Consider the following 16,514-nt stretch of genomic DNA (forward strand, 5'->3'; position numbering starts at 1 on the left):
TATAGATGCTTTAATCAAACCAAATATGCACTATTATGGAGGAATCACATAACTAATTATATAAAACAAGTTATTGTAGTCTCATTATCTATTTTTATTAAGTAGACAAAAGCAGAGTAAACTATATATGGAAAGAAAGAAGAGAAACTGAAACAATTCAAAAGACTTTTAAATTTTAGGTGCTAATCACCTGTAAGAATATGCCAAGTTCGCTCACAAATGTTGCTTCTTTAAAGCAGAGACTAGCATAATAAACTATACCAAGGAACTCAAGAAAAATCATACTTATTGTTAGTCTGTTGTGTGTAAAATCCTTTTTCTGTAGCGATGGCAGTTATTAAATTAGCAGGTGTAACGTCGAAAGCTGGGGAATACACGTCAATCCCAGGAGCAGCAATAGAAATTCGAACACGCTTTGGATCCTCTAGATTTCGGCTGTTAGAGTCTGTGATTATGGGGCCTGTAATCGTGGTCATTTCAATCGGAGGTCGCTGTTCAATGGTAATCTGAGAACCAGACGCTAAACTAGTGTCAATTGAAGAAAAGGGAGCAGCCACTATGAAAGGCTTTCCAAAGTGTTTTGCCAAAATAGCAAGATTATATGTGCCAATCTTGTTTGCAGTATCGCCATTACGAGTAACGCGGTCGGCGCCGACGACAATGGCATCGATTTTGTGCATAATTGAAGCAACCGTGGAATCTGTGACTAGAGTTGCTGGAATTTTATCATGAACCAACTCAAAAGCAGTGAGACGAGAGCCTTGGTTATAAGGGCGAGTTTCTGTACAATAAGCGTGTTCCAAGTTCCCCGATTCGTGTAAACTACGAATGATCCCCAAAGCTGTACCATAACCTGAGGTAGCTAAAGATCCAGTGTTGCAATGGGTCAAAACGGTGAGCTTGTCTTTATCTTTGTAATGCTGCAACAAGAATTTTCGGCCAGCAGTTCCAATATTGTGGTTGTCTTCTAAATCTTTTACTAGCATACGCTCCGCTTCCTGAATAATTTTATTTCGACAATTTTTTCCTTCTTGAAGAGCAATGCCTTGCATAAACTTTGCAGTTTCAAAAAGATTGACAGCGGTAGGACGAGACTGTTTGAGATGCTCAAAGCTATTTATAACATATTCTTTTGCATCTGCATCTTCAGAAAGATGTTTTAATCCGACAGCCACACTCAAAGCTGCTACAATAGCAATAGCTGGGGCCCCACGAACTTGCATTTTTTTTATGACAGCGAATGCGTCTTCTACATTACTAACTGAAATGTATTTACGCTCGTACGGAAGAAGTAATTGGTCTAATACAAGAAGCTTGTCCTCATTATAAATGATTGCTTGCAACGACATTCTGCCCAAATTTTTGAATATCTCTGCCTTTGAAAACTTTTACTTCACTAGCGCACGAACGCACATGCATCAGATAAAATTAAAGGATTTGATGAAGCTCGTAGCGATGCATTAATAGAAATAATGAATTAATATAAAGTTACACTGTGTAGTTTACTTAGGAACAAAAAATAGTACATTAAGTTTAATATAAATTTATAAGAAGAGTTAACGCAGTCTTTCGTACTTTTGACACTGCTTATAGATAGATAAAATTAGCAACCCTAACTTAATATTGTGCTTCTTATTTATCCGCACTATTTGATATGCATCTAACATTTTGAACGCGTAAACAAAAAATTTAGACTCATTCAAAGATGTAAGTTCCATCGTCAAATTATATTACCAAGTTATTTTGATAATGAGTATGGTGCCTTGAATTATAGATTAAAAAATGTATCACCGAATTTATTTTTAATAATGAGTCGATCTGACATATTAGAATCAAGGAATAATAATATGCATTGATGTTTTATGAAGGAATTACAGCTGTAGAACCTATGTATACAAACTTCAAACTTTTAAAGATGAGAACGATATATTTTTTTCGTTTTCCAGAAAAGCCATGCTTGAAGTATTTATCAAGATGTTCGGTAGTGTCAATTTAATAATCATATGTGCGACTTTGACTTTGACATGCAGCAAGAAGTTGTTGACACCAACCTATCTGCTTGAAAAGTGATACTCGTTTGCAATACTTAAATATATATATATATATATCAGTGATCGCAAGTCAGTTTTGAATGCAGGATTGGTAAACAAGGGTCGCAAGTTAATATATTTATATAGCTGTCTGCTGTAACAGTTTAACATACAACCTTGAAACTGTAAAACATTGAATATTTTTCATTGTTAAAGCCAATTTAAATGAGAACGATTATTGTGTTACGAGGTAAGCATTTAATTCCAAAATCCCTATGTATTCTTGTAGTATAAAGTAATTTGAATGACAAATCAGTAGATTCTTCCATAATTGCAAGTAGGATGCCAGTCCCAAACCTTTAATTCCTAGCTCAAAAGCACAATTGTTCAGTTCACACTTTTGTTAACTTCCGGAATTTGTTATTGTAAAATAATTGTCTCCTCATAATTTTAAAAAATTACATCTCATTGCTGACTGAGAACTCTCATCATACTGGTCAATTTTAAATTGTGCTGAAAGCCTTATAATCACAAATATTCATGTTTAATCGAATTTTTTTGGTTTTCTTCACTATGGTGCATCAATAATATTTTTAGTACAGTACAATCACACCCACCTTTGAATTCTAAACTTTGACCTTCAAATGCAAATAAAAAATTTATAGTTAGATCGTTCCATCATAGTATAAATTACAGAATGATATTGCTTTTTTAAAATAAATGTTACCATCTACGTGTTTTTCAAGGTATTCACGCGCGAACGACATTTAAAATGATTTCGCTCCGCTTGTTTATGTTCAATTAAAACATTGATTAATAACCCCTTAGTCCTACGATAATTGTGTTAAACTGAATATGATGGTGGATGACAAGTGTAGCTCGACCATTACTCCCCACTCCAACCAAAAAATTTTGTTAAAAAAAAACACCTTTACAGTGTTTAATTGTTGGAATTTTGTTCTTGTGGTTTTCTTAACAAGTATTTTAAGTAACCGGCTAAAATATTAATCATGAAACGGTATATGTTTGGTACATTACCTCGCGTGCAACCGAAACGTTGTTTCCAGACAGCTATTGGCAAAGAATCACCGTATGTATTCAATCCTTTCCTCTAATTTAAGCTATAATTTTGTACATTCTAACCCCAATTTATTAGCAAAGGGAACAGCGAAAAGGATCAACTTTTTGAGAATCCATTTTTTCAACAGCTTCCTTCCAACGTTGCAGCTGTATATTTGAACCCTGTTAAATTCAATCCTTCTGAAAACGACGTACTTTGTGCTTCTCTAAAAATTAAAAGCTTTGAAACTCCAAAACTTGATACGTTTACCGACTTCATTTGTCGAACAGCGTATTACATGAAAATTCCAATCAAGGGTCCACGTCCATTACCCAACAAAGTAGAAAGCTGGACTTTACTCCGATCACCTTTTATTCACAAATCTTCTCAGGAGAATTTTGAACGTATTACGCACTCTCGACTTATACAACTGTACAGTGTCAATCCAGTTACTTTAGAAACGTTTTTTAGTTATTTACGAAAATGCAACATGTGGGATTTAAAATTGCAAGCAAAAGCTTATGAATACGAATCCATCGATGATGCCCTTAAAAACTTCGAGTCACAGTCTAAGTCTACTGATAATTTCAAAGAATTGTTAAACGGTCCTTCGAAAAAAGATATAATCACACAAAATGCCGAAAAATTGCTCAGAAACGACCCCATTTACAAAGATTTGTTAAAAAATTCATCTCGAAAATAAAAATTAACTAATGTGTTTTCAATTACTCTGATGTTGGACCGTTTATTAGCAAAAATACTCTGACTGTATTCGTACTTTTTTTTTTAACAATATGACACTAGCTTTTCTTCATTAAAAGTGTTCTTTAACTAAAAACGTTACGAATAGTCCACACTTGTTTCGTTAGTTTTCCTCACCAGTAATTTTTGAAGTTTCTTGGGGATTGCTTTTCGAAAGAACAAAACCCGCAAGTGCCTTAGGTCCTTCAGATTTTTCCATTTCAAGCTGTTCCATTGGATCCATTGGTGCTGCTGCACTTTCAATTTTAGCTGCTCTCTTCGCTATATGAAGGGAATCAGTGCTAAACTTAGTTTGTACAGACCGTTTAATACGAAGCATTTCTTTAACTGTTTCTTCTGGATTTCCGTACCTTATTTCAAATTCTTGCCATGCTTTCCAATAATCCGTTTCAACTCTTGGATCACAGTATTGACTTCCATGAATATATATTAAACGAGCACGATCGATTTCACCAAGTTTCGTCTCCATTTCAGCAAACCTTAAGCACATATCTTTGACTTCTGAGTCACTCAGGGATTCAATAGCCTTCTCATAAACTGTCCTTGTCGCCAGTACACCATAATTTAATGCCACTTTAACGAGTAACACATTGTAAATAGCAAGACGGTCTGCTGTTTTAACCTTGTCGGCCGCTTTTTCTAAAATAGAAATGGATCTTTTTGCTTTGCCAAACTTTTCTTCGAAATCGGCATACAGAAGATAAATACTTTTCGAAAATTCGGGCGGACATCCTTCTAATGCTTGTTCAAATAAATCCCTGGTCCTTTCCATATGCGTTCCTTGATATCGTTTAACAAATTTTGTTAAATATAAATTCCAAAGTTCAAAAGCCACGGGATAACTAAATAACGCAACACCTCTCTCATAAATTTTAAATGAATCTTCAAAATAAGCATTCTCCTCTAAGAGATTTGCATAATTGACAACCACCTGGGGAGTAGCAATTTTTAGTTCAAAGACGCGGTCGTACAATTTGCGTGTAGTTTCAATCGTACCAACGCTTTCCTCAAGATCAAGATAATACATCCATATCTTAGATGACTTGTGTAGCCGTACTTGTGGACTGAGTGATTCATCAAAAAAGCTGATATGACTTTTTCTAGGAGCATGAACGGCATCTCCTATTAATTTTCTCGCAGCGTCAAAATTTTGATGTCGAAGTTCCATCTCGGCCCAGTCAATCCAAACTTGTGCTAACTCATTGACTGTTTTATATGGTACATGAGTAGCCTTTTCAAAAATTATCCTTGATTGTTCTAAATCATCAAAATTTTCATAAAAACGAGCAAACTCTGAAAACAATTTGCCGAGGGAGCCATGCGCCAGCTTTGGATTTACATTTTTTATAGCGTCTGTGTAAACTTGAACAACTTTTTCGCTGTCGTCTTCTAAAAACTTGACTCGGCGAAGCCATTCGTCAACGTTATTTATATTTTGCCTTAATAATACATCATTGATATAAAGCGGACGTTTGTCAAGTATTTTCTCGAGCCAGGCCATATGAAAATCGATACTTAATTCGTCATTTGCATTTCCGCTGCTTGCTTCAACTCGTGCAGATAGCCATTGCTCTTCGAATTCAACAAAAGCATCGAATATAATTGTAAAATTTCTTACAGTCATTATGTTATTCATCCCTTCATAGAATGTGCTTCTTGCCTGTACGATAAGTTAGTTTTTGCAATAAGGGGTCAATAAACAAACCAGTTAAACATACCTTCTCGTAGTCACCAATGCGTATATAATATTGTGCCAAATAAGTCCATAGTTTCCCTGCTTGATCAGAAAACCTTTTAATGCCAGCTCTAAAAACCTTTTCTACGTCTATGTTTTGCGTATGGTCAGGATGCTGAACAACTAACTCGGAAAACTCGAGCCATATCTGATAATTGCTCTTCCTTTTTGCTGATAAAAACACGGGCCGATTTAAAATATCCTCATATTGTCGAGCAGCTTCATTCCACAGCCCTAATTTACAAAGTATCTCAATGTAGTTTTCAATTGCTCTTGGTTCTACTTGTATATATCTGCGGTAGACATGGATGCAAAATAATCCTCCAATATCTTCAGCATATTTCGTAAACATGTCCCAAATATCATCGTGCTGAGTTACCGGTAAGGCGCGAAGTGCAGAGTTAAATGTACAACGAATCTTAGTGACATTTGGTTGTTTCATCAAAAATTGTAAATATAGTTTCCAAATAACAGGCATTTTATGCAATAAAATCAAAGAGCGCTCAAAACAATCGTTTACAGAAGCAAAAGCTTCGGCATGAAAATATGGGTTCAAATGTTCAACATGCGCTACACGTAGTTCCAAATAGCTTTTCCATATTTTATAGCTTCCCGGGAGTTCTGAACAAGCTCTTTCAAATAAAAGCACACGCTTTTCCAAAGTAGATCCTTCATGGGTCTTTATATATCGTAACCAACTTTTCAGAGAATATGGATCACGTAGCAATTCAAGCTCAAACGGCTCGTCATCAACATTAATTAGATCAAAATTAACTTTCAGTGGAATAACATCTCCCATTTCTAATCCTTTTGATTGTTTTCTAAAGAAGCCCGATGTAGGCTGTTGTCGTGCATACAATAGACCTTGGGCAAGTGAAAAATATGAAGTTCAATTTTAACCCCATAAGATGAAACTTAATTGAGAAAGCACATTGCTTATAAGATATAAAACAAATAAATTACAGAATTAAAAGACTGTCTATATGCCCACCTCTAGGGAATTAAGCCAAAGTATGTTGATAAATCAGAGCTACAAAATACAGCCCTTCGATTTCTATTTCATTTGTTGTAAATCACTATCCATAACGACCTTCTGCTATTTAACTACCCTTATCAGTAAACCTCTTCTGTACTTCGAATTTATTCATTGATTGCTATATTCAAATTATATTTATACGAAACGCAAAATCGCTTCACCTGGTAGATATAAAGCTAATAGTGGTGCTAATGTGACTTTTGGTCATAAAAATTAACGAGTATTCAAACTAGTTATCACTAATTAGGAGCGGCAAAAACACTAATTGTACATATAATCAGCTTACAAAAATCACATCGAAATGCCTAAATCCTTGACTAATTGTTTGCAATATATACTATAAACAAAGAAACAATCAATACTAAGACAAACTCCAAATTAATACACGAACATATATATTTGATTTATCTATTTCAAAACACAAGCAAATGCAGTAAGCCTATTAACACAATCAGATAATAGAGAGTTTCTTGGTATCAGGTTGTCTTCAAGCTTTTCTCAGAAGCAGAACTGAAAATTAAGTATCATCATACATGTAAATGGCTTTAGTAAATGCTTCGGTAAAAAACAGCTAAAATCAATTAATCTAAATTAGTTAATATAAAAACATTAATAATTACGAAATTAATGGCTGAGACGTGCTATGTTCATTCGGTGATGCATGTTTTCTGAGGATCATTGATTATCACCAACAGAAAGGGGTAAAGTATAATCATCTTAGCAATCTTAACACAGACTCAATAAACATACCTAAGAAGTTAGTAATTAATAGTAATCGAATTAGGCTTTCAAAATTATTGAGTTAGTTCAGCAACGAAGAATTCCTAAAATACAAAAGTGTCCGCATCGAATGCCCTACTAGGAACAGAAATGATCATCATCAACTCAAAACATATTTAAAAAAAAAAAAATTTGCACATACCATTCAAAAAGATATCTAACTAGCAATATCGTAGCAAGTTAAGCAAAATATCCCTTTTCACTTAACTTGTGCGATATCACCAGCACAACGAAACTAAATGTTTTGTTGGTGCTTTAATAGCACATTGTGACTGTTTTTATTAACAAAAAACTGTCAGACCTCGGTATAAAAGATAGTGTGTTTAAAGTTTTAAAGCTTATAATTTATAATACATATCCAAATATTTTGGCCGTTAGATAGTTCTTAACTCATGATAGAAAATGCGGAGGCAGCATCACAATATTTAGAGAAAATTATTGAATGTTTACAATCAGTTTAATTTCGATTACATTTCCAATTAGATTTTTGTATCTTGTAAAAAATTATATATCTTAATATAATAAAGAGAGAAAGAATCGATGCATTTTCGATTTGTGACGTTTAGTTTTAGATATATTTCGCTGCGTAACCTTGAATATCTCACTTAGGTGAGTATAAGATACTGTATCAAACTAAAAAATTTTGGTAGCAGTAACAGAATTGCTGTATGCACTTAGTTGTCAGGCTTTCTAATCGCCCTATACTTTTTGATAGTCTAGGCTTCAATGAGCATATATGGAAAAATGATAGTCCCTTTAAATCCATAAAGAATGAGAAAAATTGAAGAGGATAAAACTAAACAGTAGTCGTTTGTGAGGGATTTTTTAGGTTTTCTTTCTTCATTTCGGCTTCGTTGTTGATATTTAAGTCATTTGATAATTCTGGATAGTATATGAAAAGGTTATTCCATGTAGTATTCCAAGTTTTTATCAGATGATCAGGAATTTCTGGATCGACCTCAATAGTGGGTCCTGCGAGTGCTCCAGCACCGTGTAAAATCATAAAAACATTCTTGATAGATTCCATTACCTCAGCCATAGACTCTGAACCATGGATTGAACTTAATTTTATGGCCACGTCCATTAACTTTAGCCATAATGTATGCAGCATCTCCTTTTGGGCTGACAACACATTCATATCAATCAGCACAGTTTTGCAAATTATATTAAACATTTGGGCTTGCGCTAGACCGAATATTTTATGCTCTGGTTTCTCGGTTAAAACAGTGATCATGTTTTCCATAGTTGGAAGAAGCACCAGGTGGAAGAGAGCCATAGTATAACTAACTTCGTGAGGCTGATCTAACTGTTCCACGACTATTCGCTGCAAACATGACAAAGATGCTGCTCTTAAAGAACGACTTCGCGAGAGGCAAAGCTTACAAACATGATCGTAAATAATTTTCCATCTTGTATCTTGAAAATGTTCAGAACTTTCATTGGAGTCAACCTTGTACTCAACTGCTGCTTTTAAAAATAAATTAAATGCATCGTTCAATTCTGCACTATGGTTATCAAGTATAGACTTATCAAACGGAAGCCCTTTTGAAGCTCCCTTTTTTTGCTTTGACAAAATCTGCGCGATTTGTTTCACAATAGTCTGAATTAGCGTATCAACGCAACCTAAATATACTTGAAACATTGGAAGATCAAGTAAATTAGTAGGGATTTTGCTAAGCAGCCTATATAAATCATCAATATCTGCTGTATTTGTATTAACAGCGGATTGGACAAGCTGGAGTCCTATCCAACTTTCAAGTAGAAAGGGGTACTTGTTTACCAACTGATGAAAAAGTGATAAGCTCTGATTTCTGACAACAATATTTTTATCGTTCAAAAGATTGCACAGCTTACTGAATAAACCCCAGTCTTCTGAGTTCTCGCTTAACTTCAAGTCGTCATCCATGAACATCTCGAAGATATATAGAGAGAGTTGGTTGATAACTTTCTCATCCCCAGATTGTTCAATTTGAAATAGAAGATATGACAAAATTTGGGTTCTTCTTTCCAATTTGTTGAGTGATTCTCTAGTTCCCAAAAATAACGATGTCAGCAGATCAGCTACTATTGCAGACTGGATGTTACTGAGTGCTTCTACAGACGAAACTTTGTTATCATCCACTGTGTTTTCATCAGTCAGAAGGCTAGTCGACGGATTTGATAGACTAAGAAGAGAGTCCAGAAGTTTGTTTAATCCGGGTTGCTTGAGATCGACCAATTTAGTTAAGAAATTGTCAATTTTAGCAGAAGAGATGCAATCAATAGTACATAAAGTATGTTGAATTTCTTCATCTGTTGGACAAGGAGGTTCATCATTTGCATAACTTGATAAATATGAAGATAATGCTGACAATAAACCTCCTTCTTTGCTTAACGCGGGTTTCCCAGAATTCAACGGAGGTTCAGGAAATGGAAACCATTGATACCCAAACAGCTTGAAACCAGGTAAAAACGAATTATCAATTAGGTTATTTCGGGCTAGACAAATGGTGAGCTGAACCAACAAGGGCCAGCTTGCGTCTATGATATTACCAAACTTACTACTTATCCAAAAGAGAACCAGAAGAGCCAATTGAGCACGAAAATCCCTTCCAAAACGTACACTTAATTCACTAACTGTAATAATACGGTCTTCCACTTTAATAGCAGTATTTAATTGAGTACCTGGCACAGAAGAAGGATCGAGCGCAGTAAATTGACAAAAGCGCTCAATAGCATAATCAACCGGTTCGTTCAATTCATATGCTGCAGCCACTTCCGTAGCTTGCTGAATTCCATTGACAACCCTATAGAATACAGTATCTTCTGTCGCAGTAGAAAACACGTATATTAAAGCGGCCATTATCGATTTCCAAACTTCAAGAAAAACAATTTTATCATGCACGTTAGAACTCGAACGCTTGAATGGCTCAGTTATTTTCACGCTCTGCTGTAACTTTGACCAAATATATAAAAATGAAAGCTCAGTGTCATGCTCTTCGGCAACAATTATTTCATTTTCTTTTATTGCTTTGTAAATTTCAGACAAAAAATTTCGATCAAAATCCTGCCCATCATTTACACCGCGTACGTTACGGCAAAAATCATCTAAAGTCATTCGACGTTGAGATTTGATGTTTGGGTTATGCTGGTCGGTATTTAGCATAATTATTGAGTAGGAAAGGACAAACGCGGCATCTTTTGAGGACATGGAATCAGGATTCGCACTCATGTAATAATGAGAAAATGTTTCTAAAACTCTTTCTATCAATTGAGATTCTCCAGGTAAACGAAACGACTGAAGTAAAAGTCGTAACGCTTCATCAATTCTCTTTCCTTTAAAATCGAATGCACTTATAAAAGCATTTAAAATATGAGAATTGGAACCTTTGGTCAGAAACTCTCCTAAAACTCGCTTGCTAAGACGATTAGTAGAATGGAAGAATTCAACAATACAAGTAGGATTGTCGGATTGCTTGATGATAGAATGCTGAGTTAAAAAGGCAATACCATCTGAAGGGGATTCATTAAATAACTCGGCACCTTCAATAATAATTGCTTTTCTCTTTTTTGATTCGATTAATGTCTTAGCGACATCATCTTTGAAAGTATTATTGGGGTCATTATAACAAGGTTGTAAATGCTCATGAAAATAGTAAATGAAATTTAAAAGAGCGTCGAGGCAAAGTGGTGGTACATTAGCAGTTGAATAGCGAGCAGAGTCAACAAGGCAATTTCTTGTCAAAACTTTCAGCAGATCAATGGCAAGGTCTGACATTTGAGGGTCACAATCATAATTGACATACAAGTCTATCAAAAAATAAGGGATGCGGGATAAAGATCCGAGACATTCAACGATAAGCTCACGAACTTCAGGAGGTCTATTTCTCGTGTCGAAAGCAAATCTTTTTCTCTCAGTAAACGAAGTTGGTGTGGCACGATCTGGACTAATCTCCTCACTCAGGTCTAACGAAGAAACTACCTTGTGCAAAGATGTTTCAACATTACGTTCACGAGGTGTGGTTGAAGGTATATGGAGACAAGATATTAAATAAGAGATAAATAACTCTTGCTGCAATTTAAGAGAGCCGGGCATTGCTTGAAGTAAAGTAGTCATTACAAGCAAGGAATTTGTCAGCAAAGCTGTATGATCACTACGAATGAGCTGTAGAAGTGATTTGCATAAAGTATCAGTGATGAGTACTCGAAGCGAAGGAAAATCGCTAATATGTGAACCAGAGACCTCTAAGGCTGTGTTTATAAATCTCAATGCCATGGCTTTAATATTATCAGAAAACTTTTGCTTGCCAAAGTCAATAAAGGAAACTAGTACACGAAAAACTTCGCGAATAGAACCAATACCGAAGGGATCGATTTCATTTGAAATCTCATCGCCTTCGGTGATTTTTTTGTAATGGAACTCCTCTCCTTTGATAGAGTGTTCTTCGGATGCGTCCCAAAAATCTTCACTATCCGTTTTCACATCAATGTACTTCAAGCGTTCAAATATCTTTTCAAGGATAGATGTCATCGATAATTCAGCACTATAGCGTAAAACTTGGGAAAGCCTAGACTGGCAACACATACTGAGCCCTGTTTCAACAATTTCGCAAATAGAATCATCACTCAAAACAGCTTTTCCAGGACCTCTTAACAATTCTTCCATTAGCCTAGAAACTCGCAACAATACAGCCTCATCCTGTGAAGCATCGAAGCTCTCAAAACGGCATTGAGTAATAGCAAACGATAGATTACGCATTGACAGTGCTAAATTGGGTGATTCTTCAGAAATGATTCGAAAAGAAAAGAATTTGAGTATAGCTGATAAACATAAGCTAGTTATATAACCTGTCATTCGTGGGGACTTGATTGTCCTCAAAAACGGAGAGAGAAGCTTTAAACTATCGTATCCATTTAAGCTAGCACGGTTCGTCAAATCTTCTTTTAACTGTGAAAACTCCATAACCAATGGATATCGGATACTACTGCTTTTTTCGCCATTTGTTTTCCATCGGCTTTCTAAACCATCAGCCAGAAATTCGTCTTTAAGTGTTGAGACTCCTAAAATGGATGCAACACCAGAATTCCTCCATCTCGTGGTTTTTCTAATTGCCGTCACGACAGTTATAATTTCATTGATCACCAAGGAGGACGGTGAAATCGAACATAACGGCTCTTGGTTAGGAGATGCGCGAGGCACTTCCATAGCCCTTCTGTAGCTACTAATCAAGAGTCTTTATAAAAAGTAACTTGAGGTGTTTACTATTGTAAATAGCGTAGAGGTTTAGTCCTGAACAGTCTCACCCTTCCTTTGGTGTTGAACGGATTTCAGCAGATATGCTTCAACATATTAACATTGCTTAACGTATCACTATACTAATTTACCTGGGTTATATGTTTGAAATAAACATAGATTAATCTGATAAATGTCTAGATCAGGAAAATGAGTATATATTTTTCGGTAGGATCCAATAGTATTATCAAATTTAGTGAATAAAAGTACAAAAAAAGAGTGTAAAGATTAAAATAACAAATCAGGGTTTCTACGGTATGCAGTGAGGAAAAAAAAAATACACCAATTTCGTGAATTAAAGTAGTGCTTCAACAATTAATGTCAGGTCTGTTTCAAAAATACGCCTCACTGATAAAACTTATAAGAGATCGTTACGAATCTTTTATAACCTTAGTTCGGAACATCGCCATTGCTCAGTAGAGCATCAATGTCACAGTTAGGGTGTATTGAAAATACGCGTTCTTCAAAAGGAAGCCTCACGGCGCTGTCAGTTAAATTTTGAATTTCCATGATGATCGATTCGTGAACAAGCCTGGTTAATACCTTACGCACAAGACCAACCTCATAGATGATGTCTTCCTCGGTATGGAATTGGTCTTCCCTAAGCTCGAGATATGACTGAACTAGGTCTCCCGCTGGTACTCCATCTACACCTTCAGTAGAGCGCTGGCGTAAAACCTGTAATATTCCGTTCATAATCGAAACATATTTGTCGTAAGTAATTTTTACTTTTGGTTTCTGCAAAGCTTCTTCCGAAGAAACATTATCATTGCCATTTGTTGTATTAGTATTATCATTCTCAAGTTCTTGGGCCTCTGCATCATCTTCTTCAACCTCAATATCATCTCTTTCCACATGGATAATTGATTGACGTAATAAAGAGTATGCTTCGTTGACAAATGCAGGAGTAATATCATCTACACAGTTTGCTCTTGCAATGGCTTCTGATAGACGAATCATTGACTCCAGTTGTCGCACGGTAATACGATATGAATTTTTACCAGCACCTTGCGCGTCATCCATCCGCAATTGCTTGTACTTTTTAACAATTTCGGCACAAGATTCTGTATTTAACTTTGGTTTGAAAGTCCTTGCATATCTGATATATCGTTGAAGTTGCTCAGTACTAAATTCAGGTTGCATGGCATCATCCCGTAAACGATGAATGTCAACAATATGCTTAGCTAAATGTCTATCAACTGATTCATTGCACTCATCTAGTACAACGAAGAATAAATCAAACCGTGACATGATAGGAGCAGACATATTGATGTTATTCCGCAAAGTTGTTTTTCGGTTATAGCGGCCACCTATTGGATTTGCAGCAGCAAGGATAGATGTCCGTGCGTTTAATGTAGCTTGAATTCCAGCTTTTGCTATAGATATCGTTTGTTGTTCCATTGCTTCATGAATAGCAACTTGGTCTGACAGATCCATTTTATCGAATTCATCTATAGCACATATTCCATTGTCAGCCAACATTAAAGCGCCTGCTTCTATAGTAAAATCCCCAGTTTCTTCGTCCTTAACAACTGCAGCTGTGAGACCGGCCGCAGATGATGCCTTTCCAGAAGTGTAGATTGCACGAGGAAGAAAATTGCAAACGTATTTAAGAAATTGTGATTTCGAAGTACTGGGGTCGCCGACAATACAAATGTTCAGGTCGCCACGAAGATTTATACCTTCAGGAGTTAACTTGTGAACACCACCCATTAACTGTAAAAGAATCCCCTTCTTAATTATTTCATGACCATAAACAGAGGGAGCCAGTGAGTTTGTCAAACGAGAATAAATATGATCTGAATGCACCATCGCACGTAAATCATCAATTTCTTCTTGAGAAAGCGATTGCAAAAATTCATCTTGCTCTTCGATCCCTTGAGAACCATCCCCTCTGACATCCGCACCGCTTTTATCATTTGCATCATCTGGTTGAACCATGCAAGCTAAAAAAGATAGTTTATATGTAAGATCACGTACACCTAAAGACTTCAGTCCTGTCACACCATCTGCATCTCTACCACCAAAATTGCGAGAATCTCGATAAGCTTCTGGCTTTACACCAGGAATTCCTAGCTGTGAGACATCTGGAACGGCAATAAGAATTCCCGTAAATGCGCATTTGTCACCAGCCTTAGCCCTTTCAACAATATCTCCGCGCAAAATTACGTCCAAAGTTCGTGGCATAGAACCCGTAGGAATCTCGTTGCTATTTTCTTGAATGCGCACCTTTTGCCAGTCCTGAAAAGAAGACTGTGAAATATTGAGCCGCCAACTTCTTTTATTAGCACAAAGTTCATTAGGGCATTGAGTTGGTTCAGTATAGCGAAATGCTTGCTCAACATTTGAAACTACAGTGTGGCATTCCTCACAGATAAAAGTACCTTGTGCTAATTCAGGGCGTACTTCAGAAGTACGAGTAACTGTACCTGTAATAGTCGTGAGTCTACCGATACGATCTGTTCGTAAGTCCCGAATTGTGGATCGAAAGGGTAAATTGTAAAATGCAAGAGCAAATGTTTTGTCACTGGCTTTAAAGTTCGGTGAAAGTGAAGCATTTTCACGAGAAAGAGAACTTCTATAATATTCTGGTTCAAACTTTTCAATCAACTTTTGTAAAGCTCGAAGTAAGAAAGGAGAAAATCGATAATATTGCTCAACTATCGCAAGAGCTAACACATCATTGTACGAGGTTAAATGCTTATAATCAACGTAAACGGTATGAATCTCATACATTGCCAATCCATGAATCTGTTGAACATAATATTTCTCTTGTGATGCAGAAGGGAGAGCATCACCTCCAGCAACGCGGTCATCAGAAAATGACAATAAAAACTCTTCAAAGGCTTCACGTACTGATTCTCCGGTTGTATCAATTACCTTTGGTATGGCTTCTCCTATAGCAGCAAAAGGTTTCCTTTTCACCATTCCATCATCCTCGAGCATAGCACTCGACTCAGGTTGTGAAGGCATACTTACAGTTGGCCTGTCCCCAACTTCTGAAGTTTGAAACCCATAACGATATGCAGGAGTTGAAGCATTATTACCCTGAGATGCAAGAGAAGACATCTTCAAGTGTAGTGCTCCCTATTATCAAAAAACTGCAACTACAGGTTTTTGGTCAAAGGATAGCAATGTTTATTTTGAAACGTTTATTTCTGTGGTTGCTTTGGTGCGCTAGAAATCGCAATTTAGAATTGCAAATTACAGTATTATACCTTATTCGTTTCAATTAACAATATGTGTTAAAAAAACCCAGTCTGAACATTATACCACATATTCCAATATATACTATGGTAAGAAAAAAATTCTTGAATTATCTCTATTCTATGCTTCTTTCATTTATTAACGATTGTAGGCAGACAGGTTGCGCTCTCAAGCAAAACTAGAACAGTTACAAGCGCGTTATGTTGGTGTCGGTAATGCGTTTACCACCAAATAGTAAGTACTAATCGGTTTATTTGACAAATGAATTTTCGCTCACCATATAAACTAGTGAATGGATGGTAAATCAGCACCGGGATACTTTGTCTTCTGTAGTGGGGCATCCACCGTTGCTCGCATATATGGCAACGGCGCTCGGCGAACCGAGAGTCCAAGTTCGCAAAAACCTATTAGAAAAAATGATCATGCCATGTGGACCACCTCCCCCTTCTAATCAATTTTAAAGTGTTGTGTTTACCTGTTGCCCAAAATTAATGTCGTTAAACCTTCGCTCGTCTGAGACTTTGTTTGTTTAAGATAAACAGTACCTACTAGGTTATTACAAAATAATATATATATATATATATATATATATATATTAATTGAATTATATGCAATGCTACATTGATTATTGT

General features: G+C 36.0%; 6 protein-coding genes, 8 long non-coding RNA genes and 1 other non-coding gene across 15 annotated transcripts; 8 read left to right on the forward strand and 7 right to left on the reverse strand.

Moving 5' to 3' along the window:
• Positions 1 to 74: 74 nt before the first annotated feature.
• SPOM_SPNCRNA.6319 lies at positions 75 to 1,474 on the forward strand. Its single transcript, NR_195669.1, has one exon. It is a non-coding gene; the product is annotated as a non-coding RNA (long non-coding RNA).
• On the reverse strand, positions 82 to 1,398 carry mri1 (methylthioribose-1-phosphate isomerase). Its single transcript, NM_001022531.3, has one exon. The coding sequence runs from the start codon at positions 1,347 to 1,349 to the stop codon at positions 270 to 272; it is 1,080 nt and encodes a 359-aa protein (NP_596610.1). The 5' UTR covers positions 1,350 to 1,398; the 3' UTR covers positions 82 to 269.
• Positions 1,475 to 1,603: 129 nt separating the features above from the next.
• SPOM_SPNCRNA.6320 lies at positions 1,604 to 3,038 on the reverse strand. The gene has a single exon (NR_195670.1). It is a non-coding gene; the product is annotated as a non-coding RNA (long non-coding RNA).
• Positions 1,675 to 2,690, forward strand: SPOM_SPNCRNA.6321. The gene has a single exon (NR_195671.1). It is a non-coding gene; the product is annotated as a non-coding RNA (long non-coding RNA).
• Positions 2,916 to 5,568, forward strand: rsm10 (mitochondrial 37S ribosomal protein uS10m). The gene is made up of 2 exons (NM_001022532.3): positions 2,916 to 3,120; positions 3,187 to 5,568. Exons 1-2 carry the CDS (start codon positions 3,041 to 3,043, stop codon positions 3,791 to 3,793), a joined length of 687 nt encoding a protein of 228 aa, NP_596611.3. The 5' UTR covers positions 2,916 to 3,040; the 3' UTR covers positions 3,794 to 5,568.
• Positions 3,458 to 6,433, reverse strand: cwf3. The gene is made up of 2 exons (NM_001022533.3): positions 5,571 to 6,433; positions 3,458 to 5,512 (listed from the first exon to the last, which is right to left on the reverse strand). Exons 1-2 carry the CDS (start codon positions 6,384 to 6,386, stop codon positions 3,956 to 3,958), a joined length of 2,373 nt encoding a protein of 790 aa, NP_596612.1. The 5' UTR covers positions 6,387 to 6,433; the 3' UTR covers positions 3,458 to 3,955.
• Positions 6,140 to 6,373, forward strand: SPOM_SPNCRNA.6322. The gene has a single exon (NR_195672.1). It is a non-coding gene; the product is annotated as a non-coding RNA (long non-coding RNA).
• A 568-nt stretch (positions 6,434 to 7,001) lies between the features above and the next one.
• snoR61 lies at positions 7,002 to 7,654 on the reverse strand. The gene is made up of 2 exons (NR_193811.1): positions 7,546 to 7,654; positions 7,002 to 7,209 (listed from the first exon to the last, which is right to left on the reverse strand). It is a non-coding gene; the product is annotated as a small nucleolar RNA snR61 (small nucleolar RNA).
• A 218-nt stretch (positions 7,655 to 7,872) lies between these two features.
• Positions 7,873 to 12,668, reverse strand: gea1 (guanyl-nucleotide exchange factor). The gene has a single exon (NM_001022534.3). It carries the CDS (start codon positions 12,586 to 12,588, stop codon positions 8,200 to 8,202), a length of 4,389 nt encoding a protein of 1,462 aa, NP_596613.1. The 5' UTR covers positions 12,589 to 12,668; the 3' UTR covers positions 7,873 to 8,199.
• SPOM_SPNCRNA.6323 lies at positions 8,044 to 10,338 on the forward strand. The gene has a single exon (NR_195673.1). It is a non-coding gene; the product is annotated as a non-coding RNA (long non-coding RNA).
• Positions 11,295 to 11,593, forward strand: SPOM_SPNCRNA.6324. The gene has a single exon (NR_195674.1). It is a non-coding gene; the product is annotated as a non-coding RNA (long non-coding RNA).
• On the forward strand, positions 11,713 to 12,096 carry SPOM_SPNCRNA.6325. The gene has a single exon (NR_195675.1). It is a non-coding gene; the product is annotated as a non-coding RNA (long non-coding RNA).
• A 177-nt stretch (positions 12,669 to 12,845) lies between the features above and the next one.
• mcm6 (MCM complex subunit Mcm6) lies at positions 12,846 to 15,805 on the reverse strand. Its single transcript, NM_001022535.3, has one exon. The coding sequence runs from the start codon at positions 15,742 to 15,744 to the stop codon at positions 13,066 to 13,068; it is 2,679 nt and encodes an 892-aa protein (NP_596614.1). The 5' UTR covers positions 15,745 to 15,805; the 3' UTR covers positions 12,846 to 13,065.
• Positions 15,806 to 15,841: 36 nt separating this feature from the next.
• On the reverse strand, positions 15,842 to 16,429 carry SPOM_SPNCRNA.6326. The gene has a single exon (NR_195676.1). It is a non-coding gene; the product is annotated as a non-coding RNA (long non-coding RNA).
• sap10 (splicing factor 3B) lies at positions 15,945 to 16,474 on the forward strand. Its single transcript, NM_001022536.3, has 3 exons — positions 15,945 to 15,971; positions 16,034 to 16,116; positions 16,172 to 16,474. Exons 1-3 carry the CDS (start codon positions 15,969 to 15,971, stop codon positions 16,341 to 16,343), a joined length of 258 nt encoding a protein of 85 aa, NP_596615.1. The 5' UTR covers positions 15,945 to 15,968; the 3' UTR covers positions 16,344 to 16,474.
• Positions 16,475 to 16,514: the final 40 nt, after the last annotated feature.

Source organism: Schizosaccharomyces pombe, assembly GCF_000002945.2.
Source record: "Schizosaccharomyces pombe strain 972h- genome assembly, chromosome: II".
Taxonomy (NCBI): Eukaryota; Fungi; Ascomycota; class Schizosaccharomycetes; order Schizosaccharomycetales; family Schizosaccharomycetaceae; genus Schizosaccharomyces; species Schizosaccharomyces pombe.